This window comes from Coturnix japonica, chromosome Z (assembly GCF_054131305.1).
Source record: "Coturnix japonica strain WE chromosome Z, WE-NBRP24, whole genome shotgun sequence".
Taxonomy (NCBI): Eukaryota; Metazoa; Chordata; class Aves; order Galliformes; family Phasianidae; genus Coturnix; species Coturnix japonica.
The window spans coordinates 9,642,238-9,657,738 of NC_140702.1; the positions used below are offsets into that span (position 1 = coordinate 9,642,238).

General features: G+C 49.3%; 1 protein-coding gene and 1 long non-coding RNA gene across 2 annotated transcripts; both read left to right on the forward strand.

The window, feature by feature from the left end:
- Nucleotides 1-5,664: 5,664 nt before the first annotated feature.
- Nucleotides 5,665-7,202, forward strand: LOC146753708 (uncharacterized). Its single transcript, XR_014939338.1, has 3 exons — nucleotides 5,665-6,066; nucleotides 6,342-6,802; nucleotides 7,115-7,202. It is a non-coding gene; the product is annotated as an uncharacterized LOC146753708 (long non-coding RNA).
- A 63-nt stretch (nucleotides 7,203-7,265) lies between these two features.
- On the forward strand, nucleotides 7,266-13,679 carry LOC146753709 (maestro heat-like repeat family member 5). The gene is made up of 13 exons (XM_085530008.1): nucleotides 7,266-7,286; nucleotides 7,453-7,557; nucleotides 7,628-7,635; nucleotides 7,689-7,944; nucleotides 8,118-8,269; nucleotides 8,537-8,684; nucleotides 9,141-9,278; nucleotides 9,668-9,844; nucleotides 10,446-10,601; nucleotides 10,753-10,854; nucleotides 10,972-11,074; nucleotides 11,315-11,374; nucleotides 11,641-13,679. Exons 1-13 carry the CDS (start codon nucleotides 7,266-7,268, stop codon nucleotides 11,790-11,792), a joined length of 1,578 nt encoding a protein of 525 aa, XP_085386134.1. The 3' UTR covers nucleotides 11,793-13,679.
- Nucleotides 13,680-15,501: the final 1,822 nt, after the last annotated feature.

Genomic DNA, 15,501 nt, shown 5'->3' on the forward strand with positions numbered 1-15,501 from the left:
CCAGGCATTTGCACTATTGCCTCAAAGTTTGCTGAGAATAGACAAGTCCAAATAATTCCCAGGCAAGGGCTGACAAATCCTTTTTTGGAGGGACACAGATGGACAAGGCCAGGGGCAATGAGAGAGAGAGAGAATGTGCAGATGAGTGGCCATGGTCTTTTGTGTGGGCTTATCTCCAGGAAGATGGCCGTCTCAGGGGGTGCTGCATGTGACTCACCCAAGCAGCCAGGAATGTTAGGTAGGTAGGAGAAAGAAGGATAAAAGAGGGATCAGCAAGCATGAAGTTAGGTTTTCTGACATCAGATTCCTCACAGTGTGAACAAGGAGGTGTTCTGACATCAGATTCCTCATAAACTGACACCTGCATGCTGAAGAAGATGCCCTCATGTTGAAGCACAGGATAGGTATCTGGCTTTGGATCCCTTGCTGCTGCCCTACTGCTGCCAATGGACTCTCCTGGGCCTGCTCTGTGAGACCCTGCTGCTTCCTCCACTACCTGCTCTGCGCTGACTGGTTTGCTGCTTGTGGCCAGCCACTCCGTTGCAGCTCCCTTCTGCTGCTGCTCTCCCATTTGCTTTTGCCTTGGACCAACAGAACTCCATGTGCTGGGATGCTGCTGCATCCATGTGGTGACAATCCCCACTTCACGCAATTCTTGCTTTCTTCCTACCTTTCTTATCACCTGCTTTCCTCTCCCCGTCACCCTAATTCTTGGTAGTCGCCACTTTCCGTTCCCCATCTTCTTGGTTGACTATTATTTGTAATAAACTGGTCGGACCAACATTTGAACCATTGTTTCTTAATCACATGCCGGGTATTATATATCAAAGAGCCTTGCTTCCCTCCTATAGATTGGAGTGAGATAATGGCACAGACCAGATTTCACAGCCCCATAATAGCATTAGCTACTTTTCTTAAATGGATAAGCAAAAATTCCCTGAATTCCCGAAAACTGAGTTCTGAGTTTGCAAATGCGCAAAAGGTTCTACAGTCCTTAAAGAATGCAGATCCATCCATTACTAACATGATTAAAGCCTGTCAAGATGTAGGCACAGAAAGTCATACAATGGCCTTGCTAGCAGACATGCTGGCAGCAGGATTTGATGCAGGGACAGCTCAAAAAATGAAGTGTTACAATTATGGGGAACCCGGTTATGTAGAAAGTGACTGTAAAAAGCCCAAGCGAGCAAATAAAAATACTTCTGCTATTCCAACTCGACCCTGTCCCCGGTGCAGGAGGGGGCTACACTGGGATCCGACTCAGCCAGCCGCTGCCTGGCCAGCTCACCCAGACCAGCCACTGCCAGCAGCACAGGAGTGGATTTGTCCACCACCCAGCCAGTGATGCTGACTGACAGCACCGTGACTCTCATCCCAACAGGGGTAGTGGGGCCCCTTGGGGATGGGCGTAGTGTTCTCTTGTTAGGACGTTCTTCTGTTACACAGATGGGACTTTTTGTTTTACCTGGAGTTATAGATGCCGACCATACCGGTAGCTGCTGAAAGCCTGGACCAGCTCAAAGGCCTATTTTCCTATGGGTTCATGAACCACCTCTCGTAAAGGGATACACTGTTCAGTACATTCAGACAAAGCCAGCACTGAAATCTCATCAGCAAGTGTTACATTAGGACATACGTGTCCAACCTTTTGACTTGCTTGGCTAGTGCTGAGTGAACAAGGATTGTCTTGGGCTGCATACACGCAGGTTGCTCCAAAAGTAAAGCCTCCTCTTTATTTTCTTGGAATCTGCATTACGTTTAGAGCAGCCCGCATAATATACATCCTCCATCATATCTGAAACATCATGGCTGTCCGGTGAAGACCCCAGAGACTGGAAAAAGGGAAACATTACCTCTGTTTTTAAGAATGGGAGAAACGAAGTCCAGGCGAACTACAGGCAGGTCAGCCTAATCTCTGTGCCTGCGAAGATCATGGAGCAGGTCCTCCTCAAAGCTTAGGGCACATATGGGACAAAATAGTAACTGACATGCTGCATTAATGGCTGAGTTAAAACTTTTACCTCATTGATGTTAGAAAACTGTCAGAAAGGTAACTGTGGGGGAAGATGTAACTGTGAGCAAGTCACCAAAGAGCTTACCAGACTCTTTGATAGACCTTATCACTGTGAAGCCCTGGAAGACCAGAGTGAGAGACAAGAGCAAGCAGTGTCTGTTCGCATCTAAGGGTAGACAGAAGGTTCCGTTGATATGCATTGTTAATCCTGTTACTCTTAAGAAACCTTTCATCCTTTACCACTGTTGTTTGGGAGAAGCTGGGACCAATTAACTGATTAGAGGAACTGTTAGAGAAACAGGAATGTCTTGCTTGTAAGTGAACGGTATATACGATGTATGTGAAACACAATAAAGACACACTGTTCTGATGCTGCAAGGAACTAAGAGAGCTCTCTAACTCGACTGAGCACTGACAATTGGCGCCCAAACAGGGGCCTGAAACTTAAGCTGAATTAAAGAACTGACCAGTCTGAAGTACGCTGAGAGAAGCGCAAGTAAACTGTACAGAGGGATGCTGAGAGACACGTGGCAAGTATTAGAGATAAACGCAAATAAATCTGTATAAGAGAAGGTGAAGAGAAATGTGGGTGGGTGTATTGAGAAAAAGGCAGGTGCGTTGAGAGAAACACAAGCAACCTGTACAAGAGCATGTTGAGACAAACGCGACAGGCATTGAGAAAAACACGGAGAAATCTGTACAGAACATGAAGAGAAACTTGGATGCGTTGAGAGAAATGCAACAACCTGAGGATTCATCATCCCTATCAGCTATGATTGTCCCTCACTGGACGAAGGTAAGAGACTACGTTACCATGGGGAATAACATGACCTCGGAACAACACAATGTCCTAATTCCTTTTCAAATTATTCTTAAGAAATGGGGAAGGAGGACGGTGCCCATTGACATTTTGCAGCCCCTCAAATTTGAAGACATGGATTACCTGATAGTGACCAAAACAAAGGAAATTATGCATAACATGGACGATTAGTTTACTAAACCTTCTCAGACTTAATGGCTATCGAGTTTCTCCACAGAAAACCCATGTGGCACAGCCACCAGTAACCCGTTTGCATTATGGAATCACTGCTGGATCCCGAACCTCTGGGACCAGAGAGGAAGAAAACAAGCTGCCAGACTCCGAAACCACAAACAGCTAAGAAGCTCCAGACTTTCCAAGGGATGACAAGGTGGTGTCACCTACAACAGTGGAACACTGGTAAAACCCTTCTATGTCTCATACAGGTTGAGAAAGGCGAATAAGATTAACGTTTCCCTGTAGTAATTAGACATGGACTCTGTGGTTAGTGCGGAACAAAAACTTTTATTGTGAATGATTAACTTCAATAATATGCACTTGGTCAAGTGCCCTATTAAACATGACTCTCTTGCCACATGTGGCAGTGCTGGATCTTCCATCCTCCCCTGAGGAGGATAGCATTGGAGCTGCGCTCGTCCCTCTGGTGCTGTGCTGTGGTAGCCAGTCTGTATTGTCACAAGGGTTGGAACAAGGCACTCGTCTCCATTTTGTTGCATCTCAGCGGTGTCTCCTGCTAATAGGAGATGAGGTCGTAAAGGCTGTCAAATATTCGATTATTAGTCAGGAAGTACCTGCGGCTGCTGGTAACCTGCCATCAGTGGATGCGACAGTGCTGCACCTCTCCATTGTGCCAGATACCAGAACGTAGTCCCCAACGAATGTCTCACTCTCCCTGACAAGAAAGGAGCCACTGGAGGACCCTGTCTCGGTACAGTACTCCGTCAGCATCCGCTCAGCGATGTGCCGCCCACTGCGCCCTGCTCCCAGCCTTCCATAGAACCATTCCTGAGCGAGATGCAGATCGATGTTGGCCCTCACCTCCTTCTGCGCAGGTCATCTACCCCGTCTGTTTCAGGCTGGGACAACGTACAGCAGGTTCCACGCTTAGCTTATGGGGTCTTCCACAATTTGAGAATCTGCATTCTGACCAAGAAGGTCTTTATTTTCTCCCAGTAATATACACATTAAAGGAACTGAAGTAAGGGACCTGGACAAATTAATTGAGGGAGCCTGGAAAGTATATAGAAAGAGGGACTGTAATGAAAGAATGGGGAAGAACAACAGCAGCTGCACTAGAGCAGGACTTGAAGGTCCCAGGATGAGTTTTGCCCCCAGTGGACTGAATGCAACGTGCACAGAGCAGGGTAAAGATGTATGTTTTCTGGTAGATAAAGGTGCATCTCACTCTGTACTGCATCAAGAAGTACTACCCACTGATGATTTTTGTAACAATAGTAGGAGTGATCCACAAGAAAACAGCTTACCAATTAAATAAAAAAGGGGGCTAAGGGTAAAGCAAGTAACAATGGGAGTAAATGACTATAGCTGTAAATAACTTTCTGTGAGTAGTTAAGTTTATATTTCAAAGAGATCTAATGTAGTGGTTTGTTCAGTTTTGTGAGCAGCTGTTCCACTTGGGCTCTGTATCATGCACTGGCCATGCAGATATGGAGTACAAGTGGAAAAAACCCTGCAGTCCCTGGCAAGAATAAAAACAGGAGAGAATCTGTGATGGGTGAGAAAGGCAGAGTACACAGAGTGAAGCAGGGGAGGCCCTGCTGGAACTGCCTACCACATTCACCCCTGTCATTTTCCTTCTCTCTCCATTTAGTGGTTTGCTATATCATAGCTGTCAATAAGTAATAATACGTTAGCTTATAAATTTCCATTTCCCACTTACGGAATTGTCTAACATGTATGAGTGCATATACATTGAATAATTTATAAACTTTACATGGAACTCTTATGTTTAGTGCATTATCAATCAAGGATTTGCTTGAATGATGATGATTATGTTATTAGTATAATTAGTGCTGTTGTTTTTAATTGCTTGCTAATAAACAAAAGGGGAAAGTTGGAAGGGAGGATGAAAAGCTAAAAAAGGAAAATTGTGAATGTCTGTCAGTTTGTAAGAAACCATTTGGATCATTTATACCCGAATCCAGAAGGACGGGAGCCTGAGCAGTCCAGCTGCTCTCAGGCCCGCTTCCAAAGCTATCTGGGTAAGCAGGCACACGCATCCCTCCTGCTGAGGAGTTTGGTCTGTGCCATTTTAACCGGGCTCTGGAACCAGCCCCACCCGGGTGGGGCAACACGTCACAGTGGAGCCCTTTGTGACCCATCTCTATGACACCCAGGCATAGCTGGCACTGACAGCAGGTGGCCTCAGTGTCCGTCAGGACAGCGAGGAGACAGGGCAGGAGTGTGCGGGTCTGGCGAAGAGCCCCCGAGCGCAGCCCAAGTCATTTCGCTTTACCTTTGGCAGCCCCGCAGCTGCCACATCCCTATCCTTAGCCTACATCCCACGGGATGGAGAAGAAACCTCCTAAACACCCCAAGGTGGCCTGGGAGGAGAGTGGGGCTCCCCAGGAGAGAAAATCTCCACCGGAGCCCTACGAAGTGACTGAGGTCATCCTACTCCGTGCTGGTGAGTGAGGGTCCCCAGTGAGTGCCCCCTGATTGACACCAGGCCCCCTTGTCCTGACAGGCACGGGCAGACTGTGCCAGGGGAGTGAGCCCAGGGCTGGAGAGGCCAGAGCTCCTTCCTCTGCTCGCGCCTGCCTTTGGCCCCTCTATAGCATTGCTCTCTCTACTTGGTCAGATCCTAGCTTGCTGCCTCTGTGTGAACTGGAAGAGGAGGCCGTAAATGTCATCGAAACCTATGACGTCAGCGAGGAAAAGGTAAGAGCAGCCATCTCCATCTTGGCTGTTCCTGCATCTCCAGATGATCCCTCTGGCTCTGCCTTCAGGCTGCATGAGGGCTGCTGGCCGGGCAGAGCTGCTGCTGTCCTGCAGCTGTCCTGCGCTGCTCCAAACCCCGCAACAACTGGTCCCTCTCGATACGGCTCTCCCCACTCACACTCCTCGGTCTCTTTGTGCTTGCCAGGATCTGTTGCAGAAGTTGCAGTTCCTGAACTGCATTTGCTCACTGTGCAGCACCGCTGCAGAGAAAGGCAGGAAAAAGAGCTTGCGTATCTTCTGCGCTGAACAAAATCTGTCACAGGAGATTGAGGTGAGGGGACATGGCTCCCAGGTACCTGCACACTGAAAGAAGGACAGGACTAGGGGAGAGGGAGGCAGGGAAATCATGCACAGACACCAAGGTGCCCCAGATGGGACTCCAGGTGCTGCTGAGACCTCAGCAGTGGAGGCAGACAGCAGCACCAGTGTGCCAGGGTTTGTCGAGGGCCACTGGGGAGACTCAGGCCCTACCGGTCAGTGGCAGGTTTTCTGTTGGTGGGTGTTGGCAGCTGCCAGGTGCCATCCTGATTTGACTGTGCTTTGCAGGTTCTGTTGTGTGACGAGCCCAGCGAGCAGCTGAGCACAGCACTCAGATTCCACTGCATGAATGCGATTGCTTCCCTGAGGTACCTGCCCAGTCCCTGGTTTTGCCAGCACATCCCCCGGGCACGATCCTGGTGGCCCTGACACAGCTCCCCGCTAAATCTTGGCCCTTGTCCTAAAGCTGGTGGCATCAGGACTGTCCTCTGACCCAGAGCAGCCCTGTGGGGGGAAGAGGCACCTCCTGTCAGGTCTCCCCATCCCTCTCAGGGAGCCTCGCCCAGGGGAGGACCTGATCCACCCCTACCTCAGCAACAAGGCACTGCTCCTAGCATCTGTGTCTCTCTATTTGCAGTGCAGTGAATGCAATTACGGAGGAAGAGATATTACATCTCTTCAACGTGTGCTGCAGTGTCATCTTGTGCGTTCCTCCAACCAGCGACCTGAACATTTGCCTCTACAACAACGTATGTACTGGGCAATCTACTGATTGACCCCATGCATCTGGGCTGCTGCTTGGATTACTTGTGTCCAGAGATCTATAAAGATGTTTGTGGGACAAGGGAGAAGCCCTGCTTGCCCTCACCCCTCTCACTCTTGCCTTGGGCTTGGCAAACACCCTGTGCTTGTAGCCTGGTCTGGGCGCAGCAGCTTTGCAGGGTGTCCCTGAGCACAGATCTGTGGGTATCCTTCCTTGACAGCCAGAGGGGTTCACAGCAGTCTCCTGGGTACGAAAGGGAACCCTGAAAGGCTTCCACAACCCACTCTTCTCTTTACAGACCCTGGATGCTATGGATGACATGCTGCAGACTGTGCTAGACAGCTGTCCCACCCGCAGTTTCAATAGTCTGCTGCAGAGAATCTTTGAGGTCTGTCTATTGTGAAGTTCTGCCCCCAGAGCTCCCTTGTAGTAGAATTTTATCCCGCTCCATGGAAACGGCACTGGCAGCAGTTGGAGCCGGCAAGGGACCCCAGCGGCAGTAGCCCCATGATGGGCTTGGCTTAAGCTCAGGGGAAGCCTGGATGGATGCTGTGATTCCAGCTAGGAGCTCAGCAGACCTGCTTCTCCTGGAGTGGGCATCCGCCCAGGGCTAACCAGCAGCTCTTCTCCTCACAGGTGCTGCTGCCTTTCACCGTCTCCAAGACAGAAATTGTGTGTGAGAGGGCTTTAGATCGCATCTTGGAGATTAGTGACTTCATGACCAGCAGTTTCTGGCAGCGGGTAAGGAGACATGAAAATTCCAGCCAGGCACTCTCATTCTTTGCATCCCAGAGCTGCCTCTACGGCTCAGGAGTATCTGTGAGACAAGCTGGGGCTCAGGCGGGAACCCTCAGAATGCTTTTGACCTGAAGGGAGGGTCATTATCCTTCCTTTTGCCTGTGGTCATCCCACTCCAGACGCTATTCTCTCACTCCATTTAACATACCTTCCCTCCTTTTTTCCTTCTTACTGCAGCCACTTGGAGAAAACCTTCCCCCTTCTCAGAGGACAGACATTGTCCTTGTGATCCTGGAGAAGATCATTGGGGACTACAGTTTTGATGAGAAGGAGTGGGCTGACGCTCTGCTGGAACTAGTTTTGAGAGACCCTGCAATCTGGCTGATGGATGTAAGCAGTTTGAGGCTGGATTGTCATGCCCTACCCTGCCCGCCACAGCTCTTGGGAATCTGAAGCCATTTGAAGGCAGCAAAGAGCTGTGGGAAGGGCAGTAGTAACACAGCCTGGGAGGCAAATGGCTGCAGTCCAGTGGCAGCAGCAGTCTCCCTGTGTTCTCACAACAGGTGCCAGAGATCCTGGGATGCATCCACACAAACCTGAAAATCCAGAGCACATCAGTTCAGCAGATCCTGCACTCAGTGCTGGATGTGCTGACCATCCAGTTTCCCGCGGATGTGCTGAGGAGTGTGTTGACCGACCTCCCACAGACTGACAGGTATCAGCCCAAACAGCCCCACACGTTTGTTCCATGTGAAGAGCAGGGCTCAGAATCGGTCTGGTTGCCAGAGCCAAGGAAAGCTGCAGGACATCCCGAGGAGCAGGCCCTCCATCCCACTGTGCTTTCCAGAGCTGGTGGGCCGCTCAGGGCTGCAGCAGCCACTACCAACCATGGCAGCCCAGAGCCCCCCATCAGGCTCCTGCCTGAGCCATGGTGCTGTGGCTAAGGCAGCCCTGCTGACACAGCATTGCTCTCTGTTTATAGCACTACCCTGGACATACTAAAGAGTGTGCTTCCCCTGCTGGAAAAGTCTGAGGAGATCTTGGACGAACTGAGCAACGTTCTCCAGGACCAACAGCTGTGTGAGAGATTTAACATCACCACAGCGGAGCTGGGCCTCCTTCGCTTGACTGTGAGTTACTGGACAAGGCACCGTGCTCTCCTTCAGGGCACTCTCTCCCCAGCTCCCTGCCTCCCCCTGCCTTGCTCCCCAGACCAGAAACCTGAGGCAGGGCTGTTGCAGAGTCAGAGCCATGGCTGGGGCCTGGGAGAGCCTCCATGCAGGCGAAGCAGGCTTTATTGCCCGTGGCCAGCCATGGCTGGTGTCTCTTTTGTGCCAGCTCCTGCTGGTCAAGCACTCCACAGAGGATTCAGAAGCTCAGAGGGCAGGAGGAGCAGGCCAGAAAGCCATCCTGCATAGTGCCTGGCCTGGGCGCAGAGGGATGGTGGGGCCCTCCAAAGGCACTGCTACCTCAGGCCAGGCTATGTCTCCCCAGTGCCCTGCCCTGAGATCCAGAGCAGCCAGGAGCTGCAGGGTGCAGGATGTCCTGCTGCCTCTGCCTGCCTCTCACTGCTGTGTTCATTTCAGGTGATGCCTCCCACTGAAGAGAACCTGCAGGAGCTGTGTAAGCCAGAACTGCTCCAGAGGCTTCTGAAAGTTGAAAGCCCGGCAATACTCTGGCTGGTGCACAGAGGCCTCATAATGCTGTCTGATAGACCTGAGACGGTGAGCAGGACCTTGTCAAACAAAGCCCTCCTGTTGGCAGCCTGGCACTGGGGCGGTGGGCAACGCTGTGCCTTGGCCTTGCCTGGCACTCGGGAGTTGGGGTGATGGTTGTGGTGGGGCCTGGTGGCTGAGATTTCCAGAAGCTTTTCAGATGGGTTACCCGGGGGCCTGTTGGAAAAGGGGGCACAGAGTCCTTGTTCACCCGTCCTCCTTTTCCTGCCTTCCCCATACTTGGCACTGTTGGCCACCACCTGCCTGGAATCTACAGCTTCCATTCCTGTGGCAGCTGTGGGCAAGCGAGGCGTGTGGCTGCTGCTCTGTAATCAGAGCTTTTAGGCCAGGGTGGCCACTGACCTCCTGATGGAAAGGAAATTGTGTGTTTTGTACAGGCAATGGAAATTCGGACCCTGCTTCCAGAAGTCATGGAGACCCTGCGGTTTGCCAGCACACCCATTACTGTGAAAGTGCTGAATATCTTCAGAAATGCAATGCACAGTCTTGGGAGGAGGCGCGCCAGTCAGTTTACTCTGGAGCTGGCTGAGAATATCCTGCCTCTTTTTAATCATGTAAGTCTGTTGTGGGAGGCTGAGCTCTGCGGATGGGTGCTTGACAGGAGTGCCTTCTCCTTTCTTTCCTTCTCTGGGCTCTCAGGAATGAGATGCCTTGTGGGCTCTGCAGCCCAGCAGGCTGTGTCCCTGGCAGTGCAGCTTGGCTGTTCTTGGTGATGTCAGGCCCCTGTGCTGGGTCTCAGCCTGGCACCTCAGCAAAACACATTCTGCCAACGGTTACTTTCAGAACCTCCATCGCTCCCTTTTCTACCAGTGCCAAGCATTCTCTCCAGGGATCACAGCAGGGATGTGGAGGCTGAGCAGGCGGCATGTGCCCCAAAGGTTCTGCCAAAGGCCAGCTCTGTCTCCTCCTTGTCCAACACTCCCAAGGTGCCAGGGCAGCTCCGCTTTGACCTGCTGGGCTGGCTGGGGGAGCACTCTGAGGCACAGACACCCCATGCTGGAAACCTTTTGCACTGCTTTGCATGACTGCAATGCACTTTTGTGCAGAATGTGACTCCAGAGCACCTCCTTTCACATCAGCCATGCCTACACTCATGCTCACCATGGGCAGTGAGAGTGTGTTGCTGAGGTCTGAGGTCCTCCTGTTGTCCCTCAGGCATCATGTGAAGTGCGAGAAGGTTCCATCCGCCTCTTCAAGGATGTGATGGATACTGTGGTGTGGCTTAAGAAGAGAAGCATGAAGAAGACTGTGCGCAGGGGCCTGCTCCCTCTGCTCTTTCAGATGAGTGACGAGACCCCGAGTGTAGCACAGGTACGAATTTCAGACCTGACCAGTGTGCAGGCAGTGGTGCGCTGACAGCTCAGCTGTGATCTGCAATTGAGAGCAAGTTGAGCAAGCATTCAGACACTGGGATGTGTGTCTGTGTGTGTGGTGCCATGTCCCTGCATCTGTTTTTCTGTAGGCATCTGCGGATGCCCTTGCATCTTGTGGAAGGTTCCTGAAGTGGGATGAGCTCAAGCTGCATGCCTGGCTGAAGAACCCAGCGGGAATCACAAAGTGTTTGGTGAGCACAATCACACAGCCCTCACCTTTTTGCTGAGGGAAAGTGGATGCTGGAGGAGGGGTTGCACCAGCAGCTGTGGACACTCTGCAAGCCCCATGCTCTTGTGCTCTTCTTCAGCTGGAGCAGAAAAGAAAGATAGTGGAAGGCATCCTGCAGCAGAGCCTGCCATACCTGCAGGATTCTCAGGCCTCCTTGAGACATGCGGCTGTCAGATTCATTGGTGAGCCCAACCCCTGCGTCCCTCTTTGGGCCCTGCCCTGGCAGGAAGGCACAGCCCTGAACCCCCAGGTACACCCTGCCCATGCTGCTAGCCCCAGTGGGTGCCTTGCTCAGGTTCCCTTTGGGCACTGCCCCTGCCTGCAGCACAGAAGGGGAAGCAGCTGGGCTGGCGGGGCCAGGCTCTGCGCTCCTAGCTAGCAGCGTGTTGGGGCGTGGGTGTCTGACGGAGCTCTTTCCCTAGGGCTGACTGAGAAGTACTCCGGGGAACAGAGTGAGGAGATGCTGGATAAACTCTGCAGTGGTGAGTGAGGGCAGTGCTGTCTGTGTTGGGACTGGGGGCAGAGCCTGGTCAGCATGCAGCTGTGCTTTGCCCTGCTGCACGGAAATGCTGCAGGGCAGAGGAGCATTCCTGGCAATCCTGAGCAGTGTCTTCCAGCTGACCCCTCAGACTCACATTCCTCCTGGCCAGGAAAAGCAACGAGTGGGGCTGGCATGGTCCTGAGGGGAAGCTGGTGGCTCTCTGCAGACTGGGGAGTTCAATCTCTGCTCTGTTTCCTTCTGTTGCAGCCCTTCAGCCTTTGGAAAATGACACCCATCCGACAGTCCGCTCTATGGCATCTGAGACAATCCAGAAGCTGACACAGCTAAGGCAGAATGCGGCATCATCAACACAGAGGAGGACCTCGATATTTAGACGCTTGTCCTGCCTAAGCACCTGAAGGATAGTTCTTGTACAGTAACGTTACTAGGACACTTTTACAGTAACGTTGCAAGGACAAGTATTCCTGTCATGCAAGACAGACCCCCTGAACAACGGAAGGAGCCTAGGAGCACGGACATCTTGAAACACAGTACAGGAAACAAGCTGGTTAGAACTGGGTCTGTAGTTAGTGACTGATTAAGGTGCAAAGCACACCTGAAAGCCTTTACAAGGAAGACCTGGAGAAGACGTCTGCCCGTGACTGTTAGAGAGCAGCACACATGCACGCAGACTCAGAACCTATCACAATTTCCATGACTTAATTGGAACTCGCCGTACGAGTTCTTGAAACTGTTTAAGCAAGCAGAAAAGTTATGGTTTTCCTAGCTTTTGCAAAGCTGAAATGTTGGGCAGCAAAGCTCCTGCTTGCTTATAGTGCTGTGTGCCTGAGCATAAGTAAGTGTCACGTGGAAAAAGACAAAAAAACATATTTTCTTCACCTACGTCTTGGAGACCCAGGAACCCAGACTTCAAGATCTTTGCTTCTGAGTTTGCATTTCAAAACCGGATTAGAAATGATTCTGCAGACTTTCTTTGATGACATTTGACTCTTGCAATAACAACACTACTACTGTTTCTACTGCTACTACTAACAGCAACGCAACAACAAAATAGTGGAAGATGAAGGAAGGCACAGGGAGAAGAGTCACTTGAGGAAACTTCTCCTATGAACTGAATTGGTGTTAGGGTCCCTGTGCGCAAGAACCAAAGACGGAGCAAGCATGTTTTGTCCTCTTCAGAATGCAATATGGTTCTTCTTATTGTCATCAGAATGAGACCGGGATTTCACTGGATTGTTGTGCTAAGCAAACACTTTAGTTTCACAGGTTTGGGACTTGAAGACCTGTCAAAGAACCTTTCAGACCTAATTTCTAAGTGCATAAAAACCCACTTGAATTAGGATTTAATTAGGATTAGGATTTATTCTTTCAAATGGAACTTTACATAATGCTGATTGTTCCTTTGTCTGTGAGGTAGGGAAAGAGGTATTTCTACCACCATGCTTATCTGGCTTTTCTGTTTTGTTTTATTTCCCGGAAAGGGGCCTGTAAAATCTGAACCATCAGTGATTGCTATCAGAGAGTATAACGTGTTTATATCAGAGAAAGTGGGAAGTAGGTCAAAAGCAAGTAATGCACTGTAATCCCCATTACAAATAATAACAAGAAATAGTAGTCAGTGCAACTCCCCGTCTATATTTTGCTGTTAATCAATGCTATCCTGCTTGTGTTTTGGGTTTGTATCTGCCTAATCAGCTTTTGGTTGCAAGTTAATAAATTGTTAACCCGTAGCTAGATTGCAGACAAAAAGGACTGCGTATTTTTAACTAACAGAAGGCACAAAATATTAATACCGTCCTTCACTCAGCCTTTCCCAGACAACACTCTTTGAATGAAGACACACAGAAGAATTTGTTGTTCAAGTTACAGATACATTATGTTGGGAGGGCGTAAAGAAAGAGACATCATATTTACATTTTTTCAGCAATTCTAGAACATGACGTAATCCTGTCAAAATAACAGGAAAAAAAATGATTTGTGGAAGTGAAAGAAAAAATTTATTGTTGTGGAGGTAGTAGATAAAACAGGTTACAAAGGAGAGATCTGCTGCACCTGTCTAAGACGTAGAGGTTAACCTATATTTTCAGTGGTTTCAGGACTTTGTCTCATATATTAATACTGGCAGATATATAATTAAAAAATGGAAGTGGCACAAAGATTAGTTGACAAACTGTAATATAACTCAGAGTCCCCTATTTTCCCCTACAGAGAAAAATGAAAGATTGCCAAGCAAAAAAATAAAATAAAAAATTAGAAAACAAACAAAAAATATACTGTCAGAATTGTATTGCTTTGAATATGGGTTTTTCTTTTACAAGCCAATGAATTTGCAACTATATGTATACATTCAGTATTCACTGCAAGGCAGACCAAGAGCTGCTAACTATAAAGCATCATTGGATAACATAACAACAACCCTTGAATAGACACAGCAAACACTTGGTCTTGCAAAGATTTAATCACATGGATTAAGGAACCATGTAGTGTGAAACAGCGTGCTCATACCAGCATCACATGTTGCAGGGATTTGCTCACGTGCAACGCCATCCATTTGAAGGCAAATCACTTTGTGGCTGTTCGTGACTCTAACCCAACAGCTGCTGTTTCTGAAAATGCTCCTTGAGGGATATCTTTTGAAGGTTCAGGAAAACAGGACAGAATGAAATTCTGACCAGAGATACAATCCCCTACCATCAAATAACACAGCGCCTCAAGCAATTTTAATAAAGCTTCTTTCAGATGTCACATTTTTGCAGACTCCTATAAAGTCCAACCTACTCTTTTTGCTTAAAAACTTGTTACCTTCGTCATTTTGTTGCTGTCATAATTGCTGCCTCTCTAGTTGCTATACAAGATGCTGTTTCAGGCAGTCAACTGAAGGAGGCATGTATTGCTTCAACAACAACAGGAAAGCTGCAGGAAAAAGGGCTCTGTAGAAAATACGTTTTTCTGGTGTATCTAAAGCAGTACTTTTCAGCCCCATAAATACTTTCCATGATCTCACTGGTGGGAAAAAGTCCCATTTATGGCTTTGATGGAAATGGCAAGAAATTTAACTTTTCAGAATAATTCTTTCTGCTATTTTGGTTTGCTGCACGGCATACTCTTCATAGAATTATAGAAGCCCAGAACATTCTGAGCTGGAAGAGCCTCGTAAGGATATTCTTCAAAGACGATGAATCCTGTTTACCTTTCCTCACTGTTCAAAGAAGACTTTTGGCACACTGACATATTAAGATGATATTTCAGTCTTTCTGACATCAAGAGAAAAGAGCTGCCTTGTGAACAAAATTGTAGAGGGGAACTGGGCATTGTTTTCAGTTTTCCTTTTCAGCCCTTTACTGTTGTGACACACAACAGGATCGTTGAACCATAGAATGGTTTAGGCTGGAGGAGACCATAAAGACCATTTAGTTCCAACCCCTGTTACTATGGACAGGGTTGCCAGCCACTAGACCAGATTGGTCAGGATCCCATCCAACTTGGGCTTGAATGCCTCTAGAGATGAGGCAACCACGGAATCACACAGAATCCCAGAATGACCCAGGTTGGAAGGGACCTCGAGGATCATGTAGTTCCAACCCCCCTGCCTAGCAGGGCCACCAAACATACACCTTTACTAGATCAGGTTGCCCAGGGCCCCGTCCAACCTGGTCTTGAACACCTCCAAGGACGGGGCATCCACAACCTCCCTGGGCAGCCTGTTCCAGGGTCTAACCACTCTCCTAGTAAAGAACTTCCCCCTAACATCCAACCTAAATCTTCCCTCTTTTAACTTAAAACCATTTCCCCTAGTCCTGCTATTATCAGCCCTTTCGAAGAGTTTACTCCCCTCCTGGGAATAAGTTCCCTTCAGGTACTGAAAGGCTGCAATGAGGTCACCCTGCAACCTTCTCTTCTCCAGGCTGAACAAACCCAACTCCCTCAGCCTGTCCTCATAGGGGAGGTGCTCCAGCCCCCTGATCATCTTTGTGGCCCTCCTCTGGACCCTTTCCAAATCTCCATATCTTTTTTGTACTGAAAGCTCCATACCTGGACACAGTACTCCTGATGGGGCCTCACAAGAGCAGAGTAGAGAGGGACAATCACCTCCCTATCCCTGCTGAC